Source organism: Mycteria americana, chromosome 1 (assembly GCF_035582795.1).
Source record: "Mycteria americana isolate JAX WOST 10 ecotype Jacksonville Zoo and Gardens chromosome 1, USCA_MyAme_1.0, whole genome shotgun sequence".
Taxonomy (NCBI): Eukaryota; Metazoa; Chordata; class Aves; order Ciconiiformes; family Ciconiidae; genus Mycteria; species Mycteria americana.
The window spans coordinates 203,481,956-203,498,859 of record NC_134365.1 but is presented as its reverse complement, the minus strand read 5'-3'; the positions used below and the strand labels follow the sequence as shown (position 1 = coordinate 203,498,859).

The following is a 16,904-nucleotide window of genomic DNA, read 5'->3' as shown; positions in this document are numbered from 1 at the left end:
CTTGGATTTGAGAACCAGAGAGCTTTCACCGGCCTACGGTGTGGTCTGAGGGACCAAGGAGGAAGCTGAGGGGAAGGCGGCGGGCTGAGCCGCCCCGCCGCCAGCCCCTCGGATGCGCAGCGCCCTGCGCCTTTTCCGTAAGGCCCGTCCCCTTCCCTCAGCGCATCGCTGCGCACTTTGCGTAACCCCCCTCTTCCCGTCGCGCGGTTACGTCTCACCGCCGTCACGAGGGGGCGGGAAGTGCGCTACGTAGCCGGCTGCGAGAATCGCCGTAGCTCGCGCCAGAGGCGTAAGCGGTGGGACTTTGCCCCCGCCCCTTCTCCGGTGCCGGCGCAGAGGCCCCGCGCTCCGTCCTGCCGCCGCCATGGCTGCCCCGGGGCCGGCCCGGCTCCTCCGGGCCGCCGCCGCTTCCTCCCGCCGCTGGCTCTTCTCCGCCTCGCCGGCAGCCGGCACCAGGCCGGGCTGCGGCAGCGCCGCCGCTGCCGTGAGGGCAGCCCGGCTGTTCAGCCTCTCTGCCCGGGCGGTGCTCAGGTAAGAGGGTCGGAGCCGTGAGCCGCCGGGCGGGCTCCTCGCGGTGGCGGCCGCCTTCCCGCCGCGGCAGCGCCGTGCCTTTCCGGGCCGCTGCCTGGGCCTCGCCGCTGAGGGCACCCGGGGCCAACGGCCGCCTGTGGCACGGGCTGCCCGGGCCGGGCTGGCGCTGCGTGACCTTCCCCCGGTCGCTCTCCGCGGCGCGGCCCGCGGTGCCCGGCTGTCCCGGCCCTGCCGCTGCCTGGCCCGCTCGGGGCAGGTCCCGGCCTCTTCCCAGCCGCGCTTCTCCCCGGCGTCCCGCCTGCGGCTGCCGTGGCGGTGGCACTGAGGCGCTCTGCGGGGCACCTTCCACCCGCCTCCCCCCGGGGTGTCGGCCGGGCGCCCTCGGCGGGTGGGGCGAGCTGTGTCCCGCAAGGCTGTGCCGGGGGCTGTTGGCTGGAGGTGCCTGTGGGCAGGCACCGCACCGACCCTGCGGCGTGGTTGAGCCACAGGGCCTATGTGATCTGGAACCCCGTTGACAGAGCTTATAATGTTATGGAAAGCTAAACCAGGGTTCCTAATGTTCAAACTAGTTTTCTAAAAGGTTGTCACCTTATCAATGTTGCTTTTTCATGCAGTGCAGTGCTTGCCTTTTTTTTTTTTTTTTTGTCAGAGTGTAGAAGTACAGCACATCAGAGAGAGCCCAATACTGAAGATCTCTTCTCCCTTTAGTATAGTTTTTCTTTACTGAAGAGCATTCGTTCATCTAAGTGTGCAGAACCCCTCCTCTCCTCACCAGCATGTATGAGTAGGTGTTTCAAAACGCATTACATCTGTAGGCATTTAATATTCCACAGCCTACGACTATAGATTTGCAACTTAGTACATGTAGTCAAAGACTGTGTTTATGCATGGCCTTCTGGCTTGTAGCTTGTATATTCAACGATAGGTCAAAGCCTACAGTTAACTTTCAGTATTTAAAATACAGAAGTTTTAAAAGCCTAATTTACTTGCTTGCCAGAGAAGTTTCTTTGACTCAGAACAGGACCTGCAATCAGCAGTCCAACATCAGTGGTGTAGTCTAGCCTGTTTCCAGAGGGTTGGGTAGTGCCCTTGCCATCAAAGCTGTTTCAATGATTTGCTTTTAAACGCTCCTGTAGGTGCTTTTTTACTTTGTTCCAGCAGATACTTTTAATATGGAGAGACAAACTTTTTAGTCTAGGACTCCCATATGAGATAGGTAAGCTTCTAGTTTAGCTCTCTTCTTTGAGTGACCCTGCTGAGTGTCTTAAAAATAAGTCTCTACTGAGTGAGTGCCCTGACCATCAGTTATTCTGAGGTACCTGATTAGCAGTTTTTAATTCAAAAAATCAAAAGGTTTTTGTAGAGTATTGTCAAATTTTTAAAAGTTATTAAAAATCATTTAACAGGGTAAAAATGAGAGGAAAAAGAATACTAAAAAGGGAAAACATTTCCTTACCTAATAGTAATGTAAGACCTGTAACCCCACAGGTCTTTCACAAACAGACTGAATACAGATTGGAATTTATTCACATTCATTGCACAAGCATACCAGCAACAAAGCTCACGCAAGCAAGTATTTCAAATGTATTGTTTACATACTCCATGTCAGAGTCTGGCTGAGTGAGTCAGGAGAAAAAGAAAAACCCTGTTTCTTTCATATATTAGTGTTTTCTCCACTTATGTGCAAGTCACTTTCTCTAGTCCTACCATTTCTGGACTTCATATTATTTGAGGTGATTCTTGTGAGTGGAAGTTCCAAGGGTTTCAGTGAAGCATCAGGCATTATGTTTTCATTTCCATTTCATTCTTTCTCTTGCTCCATTTTTATCCGTTATCCTCCCTTTTCATTTCATGGTGAACAGTAGTTATCTCAGAATTCTTTTATACCAGTTTAGATAGCTGTACAATATTTTTGGTGCATAACACAATTACTACATGTTTTAAAGATTAGTTCAGATTTATAACTTCTGTATTTTAATTGAGGCCTGTATAACAGTTTCATTCATGAAACTCTTCAGGCAATTGGGTAGGGCTGTTAGATTTACCATTTAATAAAAGATCTGGAAATAATAGAGTTGGTCTCACCATGTGCAACACCAGGCTACAGTTCTTACATTCCTTCAAACAAAACATAACTGTAAGAGGTGATTGTTAACTTGGAAGTAATAGCTGAAGATTCAAAAGGATACTTCTTTTAAGCAGGAAGAGGTAGCTGTCAGGATTCTTGCAGTACTTCTTTTTGGCATGGGACGGATGATGAACAGCATTTACAGTTCTCTGGTGCTCTTCTGTGCATTTGCAGTATGCTTAATTTAGGGTATCTGAGGGAAGCTTGATAACAAAGCTGATAGTACTGTGTCAACCATATAAGCAATTAATTGTGGTTTACATCTGGTGAAAAGGGTTCATCTGAGCATTAATTGAGATATTTATGCTTTATAAAGGTTACCCAAAATACATTTTGTTTTTCTTGATGATCCTGAGGCTGTTTATACTTGCATAGACCTAGCACATGTTTCATGTTAATTGCCTGTGAGTAGTTCACAGTATGGTGGTGTTTGGTTTTTGTGTTTTGTGTTTCTTTTTTTTTCTTCACGCAAACAATGTCTGGGTAGATAAAAGCCGTGTTACTTGAAATTTATAAAGCCTAAGTATTGTTTCATGCAGGTGTGATTATAATTATTTTTGTAATGGTATCTCCCAGTCATTGAGAACATCTGCACAGTGTATGTTTTGAATGTCTGGCTAGTGTCATTATTGCATACACGCACTTCTGAAAGTATTTTCACCACTCAGGCTCATGCACAATAAAGCCTCAGTGATTTTTTAAAATTAAATATTTTGGCTATGTAAAGAGTGGTAAAGATAGCAATAGCAGAAAAACACTGGAAGACTTATATGAAGGCTATCTCTGACTTTATTACAAATAAATTTTAGTTTCAGTTATCAACCAGGGTAGATCAGGTGCTGTTAATTACTGTAGGGATCTTTAACAAAAGTCAGTGACTTAGTGGTGGTACTTTGGTTTGTCCCCTTGCTGCATACCACACTGGTTAGGCATGCACAGCCACGGTGCAGTTCCACTGCATTAGCTGAAACTAATGTAAGAGTGTTACTACCAAAAATGGGATCCAACCCGTTTCCTCATTTTTGTTGTGGGCAGTGGCGCCTCTGTCGGTTTTGCTTGCTGGTTCAGCTGGGACTACTTTGTTTTTATGGTTGATTTGCAGCAAGATTAGCAAAATGACTTGCGGTAATACCAGTGTAAGGATGATGGCAGGGCGATTTGGAGTGGGGATCACCCAAAACCACATTTTTATATTGGAAGCTGATCATGAAGCTTAGATTGTGTTACTGCAACTTCATGATGTAGTAACACAGTTGTTTTAAACTGATGTAAAGTTCATAGAACAGGCAGATCTGACTGTGTACCGGTTCTGACATTCATATGGCCATTGACCTGCGAAGGTTGGGTTTCAGCCAGTTGTTTCCAGACCCAGTTTACTGCATGACAGTGTGAGCACTGGAGATAGAAGGAACAAAGGAGAGAGGCCAGGACTGTTCTTCTTGTCCCAGATAAAAGTGTAATCACAAGTGCAGACAGTTTCAGGTGTGTTTTGAAAACTGGGAGGGAGATAACTTGTCTTTTACAAAGGTTCCAGTGATCTAATGGATGGCCAGACATCTTGCTGTTTGGTCCATGTTACCTGTGATTGCCTCATCCTATAATAGAGGAAAGGGTATGTTTTGGATATTGAACAGATATTTAGTACTTGCCGTGTCTATACCTTGGGCAGAGGATGCTCATAAATACAAGTACATTGTGCATTGTGTCTCCTGTCAGGGTTGTGTTTGTCATGTTGACAGAAATACTTCAGTAAATGAGAGTGTATTTTGGTGAGCTCTGGAAGGGCAGTTTAAAGCAGTTTTGAAGCAGTTCAAAATTACATTGTCAGTGGTTTACTTTGGCTGTCAGAATGTGAATCTATACCTTTCCAGATGCAATCTAAACCCATCAGTCTTAAACTTCCAGTGAAGGTGGTGAATTTTTTACTAAGATATCTAAGAAGTGTGTGCTTGTTTCCTTGGTTGTGCTGTGGGAGGTGTTAACACAGCAGAGGAGCAAAAAGAAGAGCAGAGTGGTAACTTAAACCCCCACAGAATGGTTTGGTGGAGGTGGTCCTTTGATATCACAGGTGACTGTGCAACATTAATTGCATTTTGTAAAGCTAGATCTTTAAGATTTCTGAATTTTATTATAGTGCATGGTTCAGTTGCATTCTGCAGATCAGCAAGGTCAATCCTTCATTATCGATTATGATTTTGGAATGAATTTATAGTTAATAGTAGCTTGTGGCTGCCTTCCAGAGAATGGACTGAGGGATGATACAACAAGAATTGAACACGACATCATCATGAATCACAGCGTGTACTGCTGCCAACTGAGCTTACAGTTGTGGCGAGTGTATTAAGTCTACAGCAACAAACATTTGTTGTTTTTCAAAACAAGCTAGGACTCAGATTGCTAAAAACACATTTTCTTTTATAGCCAGTTCCAAAAATAAGCTGTTTGCTGATGTTTCAGTATGGCCACTTTTGAATTTTTGCTTTAATATTCAGCTCTGCAGGTTAGAGTTTTCCAGGGAGTGACTTGATTTTCAAGCTTGCATGCTTTCCATGTGGTAGATCACTTAAAGACCAAATTACTAAAAAGACTGAAGGTAATATTAAGCATGCTGTTCTTAAACATGGATTTCACATGGAAACATAGATTTTTGCATTAGCTTTCAGTTGTTTTATTTATATCTCTCATCTCGTGGCAGGTTTCTTTGCTGTCCATCCAACAGCTTTTTCTTGTTTTACTCACTTTCTATAGGAAAGAAAATAGTTTAAAAACAAACCAGCTGTATTTTAGTTGTTAGTATTTTAACAGCCTTCCTTTAATTTGCATGTGAAATGACATAATGTAGCACACCAAAAACCTATTTTTTCATATTAAAAGCGTTAGTCTTAAGAAATTTTTATGCAGACTCAGAGAGATTTTTTTCTTAAATAAATATAATTGTCTGAAAAGCAAAACAGGAAAATATGAAACCTTCTTTCTTTAAAGCCAATGTCAAAACTTTGAACTTCACTGGAATTAATACTTACAAAGTGTAATCCTAAGAGAATCTATGCTCAAAAAAAGCAGAATGCTTTTGGAGTATTTTCATTCTTGGGAGGAGAGGATAATTAAATTTTGGAACTAATAAAGTAAAATGCCTTAAACTCTAAGCAGAAATGGGAACATTTTTAAATTTGTCCTAAATGACAATGATAAGAACAATTGAAATTTTATAAATCCAAAGGAAGACTCCACAGAAAGGACTGAAGCATTAGAATAAGCTCTTTTATTTGGTAAAAATACAAATATTGTGCCTAAAATAAAATAGCTCTGACTGTCTTCAGTGAAAACCAAAACATCAGGATCCTATATAGCTTCTAGTGACAAAACACAAACCAGGTTTTTGTCCGTCCCCCCCCCCTTACTTTTTTATGGCCTTTGTTCAACATACAGCAGTAAACGCCTGTGCCTGTTACAGCTTTTAAAAGCCAATAATTTAGGTTTCTGTGCTCTTAGAGTTGATAGTGATTACTGGTTTAGTAGTATTCAATCAATTTTAAAGATGTAAAAAATTCTATAATTCTTTCTTTAATTCCGTTATATACTTTTCTCTTTCAGCTCAGAAGATAAAATAACTGTTCATTTCATAAATCGTGATGGTGACAAACTAACGGCCAAAGGAAAACCTGGGGATTCACTGCTAGATGTTGTTGTTGATAATAATCTAGACATAGATGGTTTTGGTAAGTAGAGTCACTGAATACTGTATTCAGTGTCTAGGAATTATGTTCTATTACCAGTTTATTCATAAATATTTATAGACTCATAGAATCATTTAGATTGGAAGATCATCAAGTCCAAACATAAGTGAATATTTATTCATGAATTTAGAAGTAAAACCTAGCTGTACTTTATCTGGATTTTCTCCCCATTTTTTTACCTGCAGGTACATAGAATATTTTGGGTCAAGTTCTAAAAAGATATTTGGGGTGAGCCTTGCTTGAATGTTAAAGGAGGGGAATGTGGACAGAGTGCTGTGAAGGTGGTATCTGAAAGATGCCACCTGCAGAGACTCTTCTGAGCCGAAAGGTTCTGGAGGCAACACAGAACTGGTGTATTTCTAGCAGTGTCTGGTTACTTCAGTATTGCCATACTGTCTCAATTTATTATCAGGCTTTTTGTAGCATAAATTGCTGTAGTACGTGAGTGCTAAGTGAAAGAAACAACCAAATCTGTGTCAGTTAGCAGGGAAGAGCAAAAAGTTTAATTCTTATTAAAGGACTGGGGTAAAGGAGACCAATGCCCTAGTGAAATTCTAATTTGGTACAAGTTCTGTTTAAAATCAAACTAGGAGGAAGTTACAACACCTCCCTATTCCTTCAAACTTTTTTACTTTCCATAGTTAGTTCCATTGAAGTTGTAGGATTCTGCCCATGCAAAGCAGTGGTATTTGGTAATGGCAATTAAATACCTCAGGAAAGGTATTTACATGAACATGAGCTTAAGAATTAACAGTACAAACTAAAGGAGGAAGCAGAAGTACAATTTGCATGAGCGAATGCATAACATGGAGTGATTAGAGAAAAAAATAAGTAGGCGAGTGTAGCACAGTTTGAAATCTGAGGTGTGTTTTATTTAAGTGCAAATAAATTTCACTGCTATTAATAAAATCTTTGATTAGATTTTAAATCTGAGACAACTCTTATGTCTAGAGTTGCATACATTTGGGGAAGAAGGATTGTCTCTTAAATATCTATAATGCATTGGGATAACTAGCTTTGTGTCACTTATTAAATGTATCATATAGGCTTATGGCTAGTCTGCTTGTATTCTACAGTAAATATTCTCTCAGTTTGTGTAAATATCAGCCATGTTAAAGCATTGTGGTAAAGTGGAAAAAAAAAAAAGATAATGCTGTCAATGAACAGAAGCCAAACTAAAAATTGGAGATACTGTAACAATCTTATCATTATAACATACGCTAGTCCCATTCAATAATCATTTGCTAATGAAACATCATACTAGGGCAGAGAAATAATGCAGTATAAATAATGTAAAAATTATGTTCTGTGTTTTAGAAAGAAAGTAATGAGGGAAAAAATGTAGAATGTCAATCTTACCTATTTACTTCTATCACTAGGGGGCGTCCCATGTGCAGTAAAAAAAAATAGAAGTATCTGTGTGTAAAGGCTTCCCAAACTGTTGAGTGATTCAGCTGCACTCAGTTTGTTTGCTACTGCTGGCTTTACAGTTGCAGAAAGACCTTCTGCTGCTGACCAAGACTGGTCAGTGTTCTTCCCCCCCCGCCCCCCTTAAAATGCTTAAACTGCTGATATGATAAATTTTACATTATTTGGCACTTTATTTAAACACTACTTTTTCACATGCATTTGTATGTACTTGAAGACATGATATATTTTAAAAATCAAGTCTTCTAGTACAGTGTCATGCTCACTTTGAATATATGCTGTTGATACCGTTACTACATGTAACAGCACGGTGCTTTCTGTGTGGTTCTTGTGGTCTAATGATGAATCCCACTGTTTCTTTTCGTAGCAGTGGTTATACACGCAGCCTTGCTTCCCTTTGTTTCCATATGAGTACAGAGGTGATGTGGTCACAATACTCTTGGTTCTGCTTTCCCTGGAAATGAGTAAATAAATTAAATTTGGCTAATGTCTTACCTGCTTCTCTCTTATGAGTTTAAATCAGAGGTGGGGGTTTGTGTGCCCCAACCACAATCTCCACACAAGTATGAAAAGTTCAGCTTTCTCCTGGTCTTGAAGTTGCATGTTTCTCTTTCAACAAAGTGGAGAGCTCGGCGCCAGCCCTATACAGTGGCAGAAAAAAATTTGTTAGTGTTCAAACTTTTACTGTCCTGTGATGACCTAATTGCTCTAGCAGGTAGATGTAGTTGATACTTGTTCTGTTCAACCCTAGTAAAGTATTAGATACTTGGCTCAGGCTGGATCGCCTAGTAGTACATCCAGACCTCTTTAACACAGAGAAAACCATCTCTCTCTACCCTGACTACCTTTGTTGCTGGGGATTCGTGTTCTGCTGAGTGAGAAGAAATACCAAGTATAACATCCCTCCTTCCTGTACTTCTGAGGAATTTTTTGTATAGCAGGTGTCTTACATTGAACTTCTTGAGGGAACCTTCTCAAAACCATGGGAAAGAGAGGGATAGAAGGATCAACCTTGGGAATAAATTAGGTAGTGTTGATTGACAGTGTTGTCTGCTAACTTTTCTCTCTTTAAATGGTAGAAAGGGAATTAGTTAAATATTTTAACTAGCTACAGCATTCAAGTAAATCTTAATCTTGTAGGAACTGTAGAAATACTATTGACAGTTGAATGCAGAGTAGACATATGAATCTGGGAATATATGAAACATTAATTTTACTAATCAATAGAGATAATTCTTGTATGAGATAAACATATATGAAGGATTTCTTCTGAAATTCTGCTGTAATTTGAAACTTGAATTTTCTGTTATCTTGATTTTTTTTTTTTTTAGGTGCATGTGAAGGAACGCTAGCCTGTTCAACTTGTCATTTAATCTTTGAAGACCACATATTTGAGAAACTAGATGCAATTACTGATGAAGAGATGGACATGTTGGACCTGGCATATGGTCTCACAGAAACGTAAGGCAACATAACACTTCACTGCATCAAAGAATGGAAAGAAGGGTTTGCAGATGGGGCAGTCCAGTATTCTTAGAATGCCTTAATCAGCTTTTAATGAATAGCTGGATTCTGTTACACAAATGGGACTGCCAAGTTTAAATATTGTTTGTCTGAATTCAGATTAAAAAGATGTTAGTACTGTTTTTGTAAACTGAAGAGTGACGCTTGCCAGTACTTGCTCTTCAGAGTTGTCTGATGCAGAAGTGTCAGATACTGAAGTATGACCAAAAACCCAGTTCTTTCAACAAAAACTTTGCTGCTGCTGTCCTGTGTGTGAATTTTCTTGTTCTTGTTTCCCTTCCCTTCTATTTTCTGTCTCCATTAGTCTGTAGCTAGTGAATGTGTTTTATGAATGTGTTTACATTAGTATTTTAGTTTCGGTCAGATCTTCTTTTCACAGAATCACAGAAGGGTTGAGGTTGGAAGGGACCTCTTGAGGTCATCTGGTCCAACCCCCTGCTCAAGCAGGGCCACCTAGAGCCGATGCCCAGGACCATGTCCAGACGGCTTTTGAATATCTCCAAGGATGGAGACTCCACAACCTCTCTGGTATTTATGTACATTGATAAGATCCCCCTCCCAAGCCTTCTCTAGGGTAAACAGTGCCCCCCATGGCAGTGTCCCCACTTGTCATGCTTTGATTCATGTCAGAGTGCTCTTAGAGCACACAAGCCGGAGTCCCTTTGGGTGAAATTAATCCCAAAGTGTGCTCTAACTGCTAATGGGCATTTCGGTGCATAGGATTAGACTAGTGATAGTCTAAAGTAACCCTCTATTCTGCAACTCCCCCACCATCATATGCCTGGTAATTAGGGTGTCACATCCTCATCACAGACCCATTCCTTGTGGGCTGCACTACTTGCTGGTGTACACATAGCCTGTATCATAGAATATACCCACATGAACAGTAGGCAGCTATGCCTTACAAGGTTTCATAAGCCCTTTCCTTCATGCTTCAATGGAACTGCTTGTCAAAGTTTTTGAGAATCTTTCCAATGATGTAAAAGGGCTTTATACTTGGCCTGTATAGCATAGAGTTTTTTATGTCTCTGCAAAGGAGTACTCTGAATTAACTCATTTATCTCCTTACACCAGTAATGGGAATCCTGTACTAATTGTTTCTACAATTTTTCTTGCTTCAGCCAGGGAGTTTGTAAAGGCAAAGAAGTCAAGCTATGAGAAACTTGTTTCAGCTTCTTTTGTCCTTTTTCCTGTCTCTCAAAAAACATTTACAATCTTGACAAAAATCATAAGACTACTAAGTGTGAATTTACTTCACTTTTACCATCTACCATAATACTCCTACGAGTTTCTAGGTTCTGGGCCAAACCAATTACCTGGACTTCTATCCTGATATAAGCTTGTGTAATGGAGATGCACTACTATGCTCTGTCATAAGTATAAGGATAAAAGCTTTTTCTTGTCAGTGACTCTCTGGATTTGGAAAGTTTCAGCTAGCAGCTGCTATGAAGGCTAATGTTTTTTAAAATGAGGGACTAATTAGAAAGGTTAAAACAAAATTGTTTTGAATAACTGCAGAATAGTAGAGATTATTAAAAGTAGTAAGATGGGGGGGGACACAAACCCTGGCAAATCAGATGTTTAAAAAGAATACTGAAGAAACAACTAAGCTGAGAAATAGCTTGCTAAAAAGTAGAAAAATATTTTTGTTTCTAACCTATCAGAAGCAGGAAACTTGTCTGCGTGAAGAGCCAATACATGATGCAGAAGGTGCACTTAAAATATAAAAAGATAACATAAAAGCAAAGTTTCTTTTGCATTGTTGTCTCTAGAGATGTTATGGCATGTCCATGCACTGGAAGGTTTCTTTGCAGAGGGCTTCCTGGAATATCTGTCTCAAACTGGTGTGTCCGTAGAAGTAGTATTACAGCAAATAAGTAAAATGCGTAGTAACAAATGGTAATGACTAGGTAGCATTCACGCAGGAGTTCTACAGGAATTCAGTATGACATTTCTGAACTACTGTCTGTAAGGCTTAATTAGTTGGTTTAAAACTGCTTCCACATCAAAGGAATGGAAGGTAGCAGCCCAACTTTCAAAATGAGACCATTGGAACTGGAGAACAGTGAGTCTGATTCCATACTGGACACATTAATCGTGTGTGTATGGGCTGTTGCTTTTTTATAGTTTCTACTAAATAATGGTAAGCAAAGAATTCAACAGAGCTTTTGTAGAGGGAAGTAACAGATACAGGAGTTCTTCAATGAGTCACTGAGCATGAAGAAAGATCTTACAGTTCATATAGTTTACTTAGGTCCAGAAATGCTTACTAAGTTTTGAGTTGCAATGGGATCAGAGCAAAGGCCCTGTAAAGGATAAGTAATTGGTTAAAAAACCCCCCCACATTTGTCTTTTAACAAGGTAGAAGCATTTGCCTATCTGTTAACAGTATGTGATCACATGTGTGATCTAAAAGTGATCGGTGCTAGGTTTTACGTAGGGAGCATATTTGTGAAAGACTTGGGAAATGGGAAACGAGAATGAAGAGTAAGGTTTGTGTATAGTGCTATGTTGCTCAGTGTGGTAAAATCGAAAACTGTCAGTGAAGACATGCGCAAGGATCTTGTCCTATTGAGTGGTAGGAAACAAAATTTGGTGTTAAAAGGTGCAGATAAATGCATATGGAGAGGTGAGTAGAGCAGTGGTAACTGTGCATACTTGAAATAGGCTGTCAGCTAGCTAGTGTATTTCCAGGAATGTCAGCTTAAGGTTTGATGGGGGGGGGAGCCCAAAAAACCCCCAACCCACCCCCCAACAACAACAAAAAAACCCTTTAAAAAGGTAAATGGAACATTGGCAACATTACGTAGGAACAGGTAGAAAACCAGAAAATACCGTTATATGACAAAATGGGGATTCACCATATCTTTATACTTGTGCAACTCTGACTTCCTGTTTTGTTGGAGTTTTTTCTTTTTTTTTTTTATAGTAGTAGAATGAGAGGAAATAAAGGGAAGGCCTATAGAAGTGGTTAAAGATGGAATGGCTTTAATGCAGGGATTGACTAAATCATCTTTTTTGGGGGTCCAAGCTTCAGCTTAGAGGGGTGGGGGAATCTGGTTAAATATCTATAAAATTGTAAATGCTGTGGAAGAATTTGAATAGGAGAAGGTAGTTTGTTTCTCACAGTGTTGCCTAGATTTAGTGCTGCCTAGATTTTTTTTTTTTGTACTGCTGTATAGCAGGCTTAAAACAACGGGCAGTGTTTATTCACATGAAGTGAATCCATTGCCACACTGCGGAGTACATATGCAGTTAGCATTGGTCTTTAGTGAAAAACAGACTTTTCAGTCAAATTAAGCCTTACAGGCAATGCTACATATTTATATCAGAAATCACATCTCTCTTATAGATTTAACTTCTAAAGTTATTCTTATGGATGCATATTCATGAGATGAAATCTTCTGGTAATGTATGTATTTATACATACATTCCAGTAATTTGAAGTTGATGTATACATTCATTTACATAGAAATATTACTTTGGGGTATAGTACTGCATTGGGAGCTTTGACAACAGTTGATCACTACATGCTTGAAAGAGTTCTGTAAAGATATTAATGTAGTACCATTTTTTATAATATTTCTGCCTGCATTCCTATACTGATTAAATTATTCAACTGGTGCTACAGAATATTGCTCACCCTTGCTGACGTTTAAGTATTCTATACTTAAGTACCAAGGCATGGACATTGAATTAAAGATATCCCAGCAATAAAAGTGGCTTGTGGTGTCTGCAGAATTTTGTGGTGGTATTAAATCTTTTGATTTTAATTGCTCACATACAAGATTTTTTTCATGCTGAATGATAGGTAGAAAAATGAAGGACTGCATCTCCTCAGGTGCCATGAGTATTTTATCCTTCTCCTTCCTATGTTTCTTGTCTTTTCACTCTTACCTTTCTGGCTTAATGACCCACTCTTGAGTTGTTTAGTTTGAAAACATTGGGCTGTCTTCAGGCCCTGGATGGGTTAGGCTATGCTTTCTCTGAGGCTATCATTCAGATTCATTGCCTCCATCTCTTCAGAGATGCCAAATGTCCCTTGGGAGATCAAGTGTCATTTCCTGCACTTGACTGAACTATTAGTGAACCACTGAAAATGGAAGAGCTACTCTTCTTATATGTTGCCTCAGCAAGTAGGAAGTACTTAGTGTACAACTTTCCAACGGACTGAACTCTGTTACTTAATGTAAATCATGATTGTTGCCACTTATATCTTTGCATTGATGCATGCAATTCACTACTGGTCTTGATTAAGACCATGCACAAGGGTGGCTGTTTCTAGATCATAATGTGTTTGGGATGGCTGAATGTTGGAGGCATGAAGGGGTAGATGCTGTTAGATACATGATTGGCCAGAACTAACGACAATGTCGTATTTCCCTACAGATCACGTTTAGGCTGCCAAATCTGCTTGAAGAAATCAATGGATGATATGACTGTTCGAGTACCAGAAGCTGTTGCTGATGCTAGACAATCAGTAGATATGAGTAAAAACTCCTAAAAGAAAATATCTTAGGGGTTTTAAAGAAGCTTAATTATTTTTATAACTTATTTTTAAATGTGTAATTAAATATGGAACTTACATAATTGTGAGTTATTTTATATGACTATCAATATTAGATTAATGCTATTTTAATTTTCTTTATAGAACCTCCTATATTTTTACGCTTAAAATGCAATAATACTTCTTATAACTGATCGTTGGATTATAAACGTTAGCAAGTATATTACAGATTTCGTATAATGTTACTCTGCCAAAACCTTAAATGGCATTTGAAAACTGGATCACTTCTACAGGACTTCTAAAAACCCCTGGGCATTTCTAGGTTTCAGACCTGGATATGTAAGAGAACAAAACTTGTTAGACTGCATGGGGTCTTTTTAAAGTGTTGTCATTAAAGATGGTATGCTCAGAGCTAATTCACGTTCTCAGTAAATATGATACTTCCTCAGCAAATAGTGGATTTTCAGGGTAGGGATTTTCCAGACTTTGGAATCTTAATGAGGTGTGGTGAATTTTGTCTTGCAAAAATACTGTTAAAACCATGAAATCTAGGGGCGGATACAGAATGTTGGCACCTGCAGCTTAATTGCTGCAGTGCATCTCTGTTGCCCAAATCAGAAGTCAATAAACCTCAACTGTATTTACGTTTGACTACACCACAAATGCAGGGATACACATGGCTTAGGAGAGTAAAGCCTTGGAGCTGTCTAATGGGAGAGCATAACCACTGGAGGTAATGTAAATTCTTGCCGTTCTCTGAAGATGGCTGAGTTGGGATTGAAGAGGGCAGTGTTTGTCAACATAAGATTTGTTCTGAAATCTTTATCCCTTACTTCTTCAGTTTTGAGCTTGTTCAGGAGGCAGTCTGATGTTAGCTGGGGCATTCAGCTTGAAGAGATTGCTGGATTCTGGGCCTTGCTCTCAGGATCATTTCAATAATGGTTGATGTGAAATGACCAAGTATATTTATTCCATAAAGGTGGACTAGGTTCCCCAGAAGGGGTAGGGAGACCCCCATGGTGGGATAGCGTGTGGACTGATGATGAAGAGCTTTCAGTTGAATCTTGTTTTAGTCTTTCTGAAGTAGACCAAAATAAAATAATGTCTCTAAGACTCTCTATTATTCTCTCCAGTTTTTGTTGCCTAAATACTTAAATGAAATAGTTGTCACTAATATAATAGTTATTACCCTTATAAGGTTATTTTAATATTGTGGGGCATATTTTTTTATATATATATAACATGTTTGTTTACATTCGAATGATCGAATGCATTCATTAATGCCTTATTTGAACTGGTGACAATGACATCTAGACATCTTTTCTTGCATTATTGTATTTACGGGAGAGGGGAAAACATATTTCATAAAGAGAAAAAAAAAGTCCCTCTTTGTTATAAAAAGAAATATTTTCCAGAACTGTACTGAAAATAGATCTAGTTCAGATTCTTTGATTTCTTCTCTGAGTAGCTATTACTTGGTTTCCTGGTGTTCCCTTTGGACTTTCCCCTAAGACAAGATACGCTTAATGTGGTCTGCTCAGAACTTAATCGTATAGGGTTGTCAGAATACACTTCTTATCTCATCTAATTCAAAATATGACTTCAGAGTTGAAACGTCCTGGCTTTTTGAAAGACAGAGAGGGTGAGGGCAGGGAGAAGGCTGGAAATAAATTGAAGAAATATTCTGAAGATACTGCTGTCTTCCTCATGAACTGCTGTGACTCTAACCGTAATTTAGAGAGGTTACCCTCCCACAATCGGGCGCTAAGGTAAATCAATTCTCACTTTGTATTGCCTTTGTCCTGAGTTTGTTTATATACAGTAATTATAATTAAATCTTGAACTTTTATTTTTCACATGAAACACAGGTCTTTAGCTTCCAAGAGAGGGAACTCAGGTCATAACCAGATGTACTGTGCATTGTTACATAGGAAAGAAATCTGAGGTTTTGGTATAGCTGTGGTGTTTGGGTTTTGGGGTTTTCTTGTTTTTTGTTTGGTTTTGTTTTTTTTACTTACAGCACCAGGCACTTCTCCTTGTGGGAGTCTTGAAGCGCTTAACACTGTGTTAAATGTGAAACAGCTCTCATGTGACAGTTTTCTTTCTAAGCCAAGGTTGTTTCGTTGTGCATTTCCTGTGACAGCTTCTCGTTACAAAGACTTTGACTCTCCTGTAGTGTGCCTGTGGAAGGAATTATTTAGCACAGCAAGGCAAAAAAGGACACTTCAACGCTCATTTTGAATTCTAGAGGTATCCCATATTGCACGCAAATGGAAATCTCGGAAGGCGAAGGAACGGACATGTAATCCCCAAAGTGAACAGCTCAGAGATACTTGTTTCCTTATTGTCAAAATGATTTGCAAATAAATCTTATTTTATACCACTTTCTGACACACCTTGTTTGTATTGATTTTTTTTCTTCCTCTTTTCTCCAAGTCATTGAATGTATTTCTGGGTGTAAAATGGAACTTAACAGTTAATGATGTGCATTCAGGTGTAAGTATGAATTATTGTGCAATGACACAATTAAAGCATCAAAATGAGTTAAATATGTTTACTTTGTTGTCCAAAGAAAGATTACAGTTAACTAATTTTCTAAAGGTATTTCCTTTCTCTGTCAAAACATTAAGTTGGTGGGTCTCTTCTGCCTCTCTCCCCTCAAAAATGAGAAAATCAGCATTGACTTTGTCAGTGCTGTGCTTGTTCAGTGTGATGTCTGAAGGGGAAGGAAGCGCTCCAGTGTCACTACGTCTTGTTCTGCCAGGGGAAGCTTCCATCACCTGGACTGCAAGCTGCCCCTGGGGAGAGGAAGAGGCACGTTCTCCAGGCAGTTTGTTACTTCTTGGTCAGAAAAACTTCTAAATCTGAGGTTCACAGCTTTTGGCTGCAGGGCTCCAAAAGATTTAAGGCAGATACATCCATTTTGCCCTCGCAGAGGACAGTGTGGTATACAAAGATAGGGTAGACTAAAAAACTCCTCATTGCTTGAGAGGGAAAAGGAGAAGTAACTCTTGGAGGAGAAGGGATGCTCAGGCTGAGTCACTGAGGT

The 16,904-nt window shown here is 39.7% G+C and overlaps 1 protein-coding gene across 1 annotated transcript; it reads left to right on the top strand.

The window, feature by feature from the left end:
* The first annotated feature begins 203 nt into the window (after nt 1-203).
* FDX1 (ferredoxin 1) lies at nt 204-14,973 on the top strand. Its single transcript, XM_075490965.1, has 4 exons — nt 204-531; nt 6,254-6,378; nt 9,156-9,285; nt 13,738-14,973. The coding sequence occupies exons 1-4, from the start codon at nt 365-367 to the stop codon at nt 13,850-13,852; spliced, it is 537 nt and encodes a 178-aa protein (XP_075347080.1). The 5' UTR covers nt 204-364; the 3' UTR covers nt 13,853-14,973.
* Nucleotides 14,974-16,904: the final 1,931 nt, after the last annotated feature.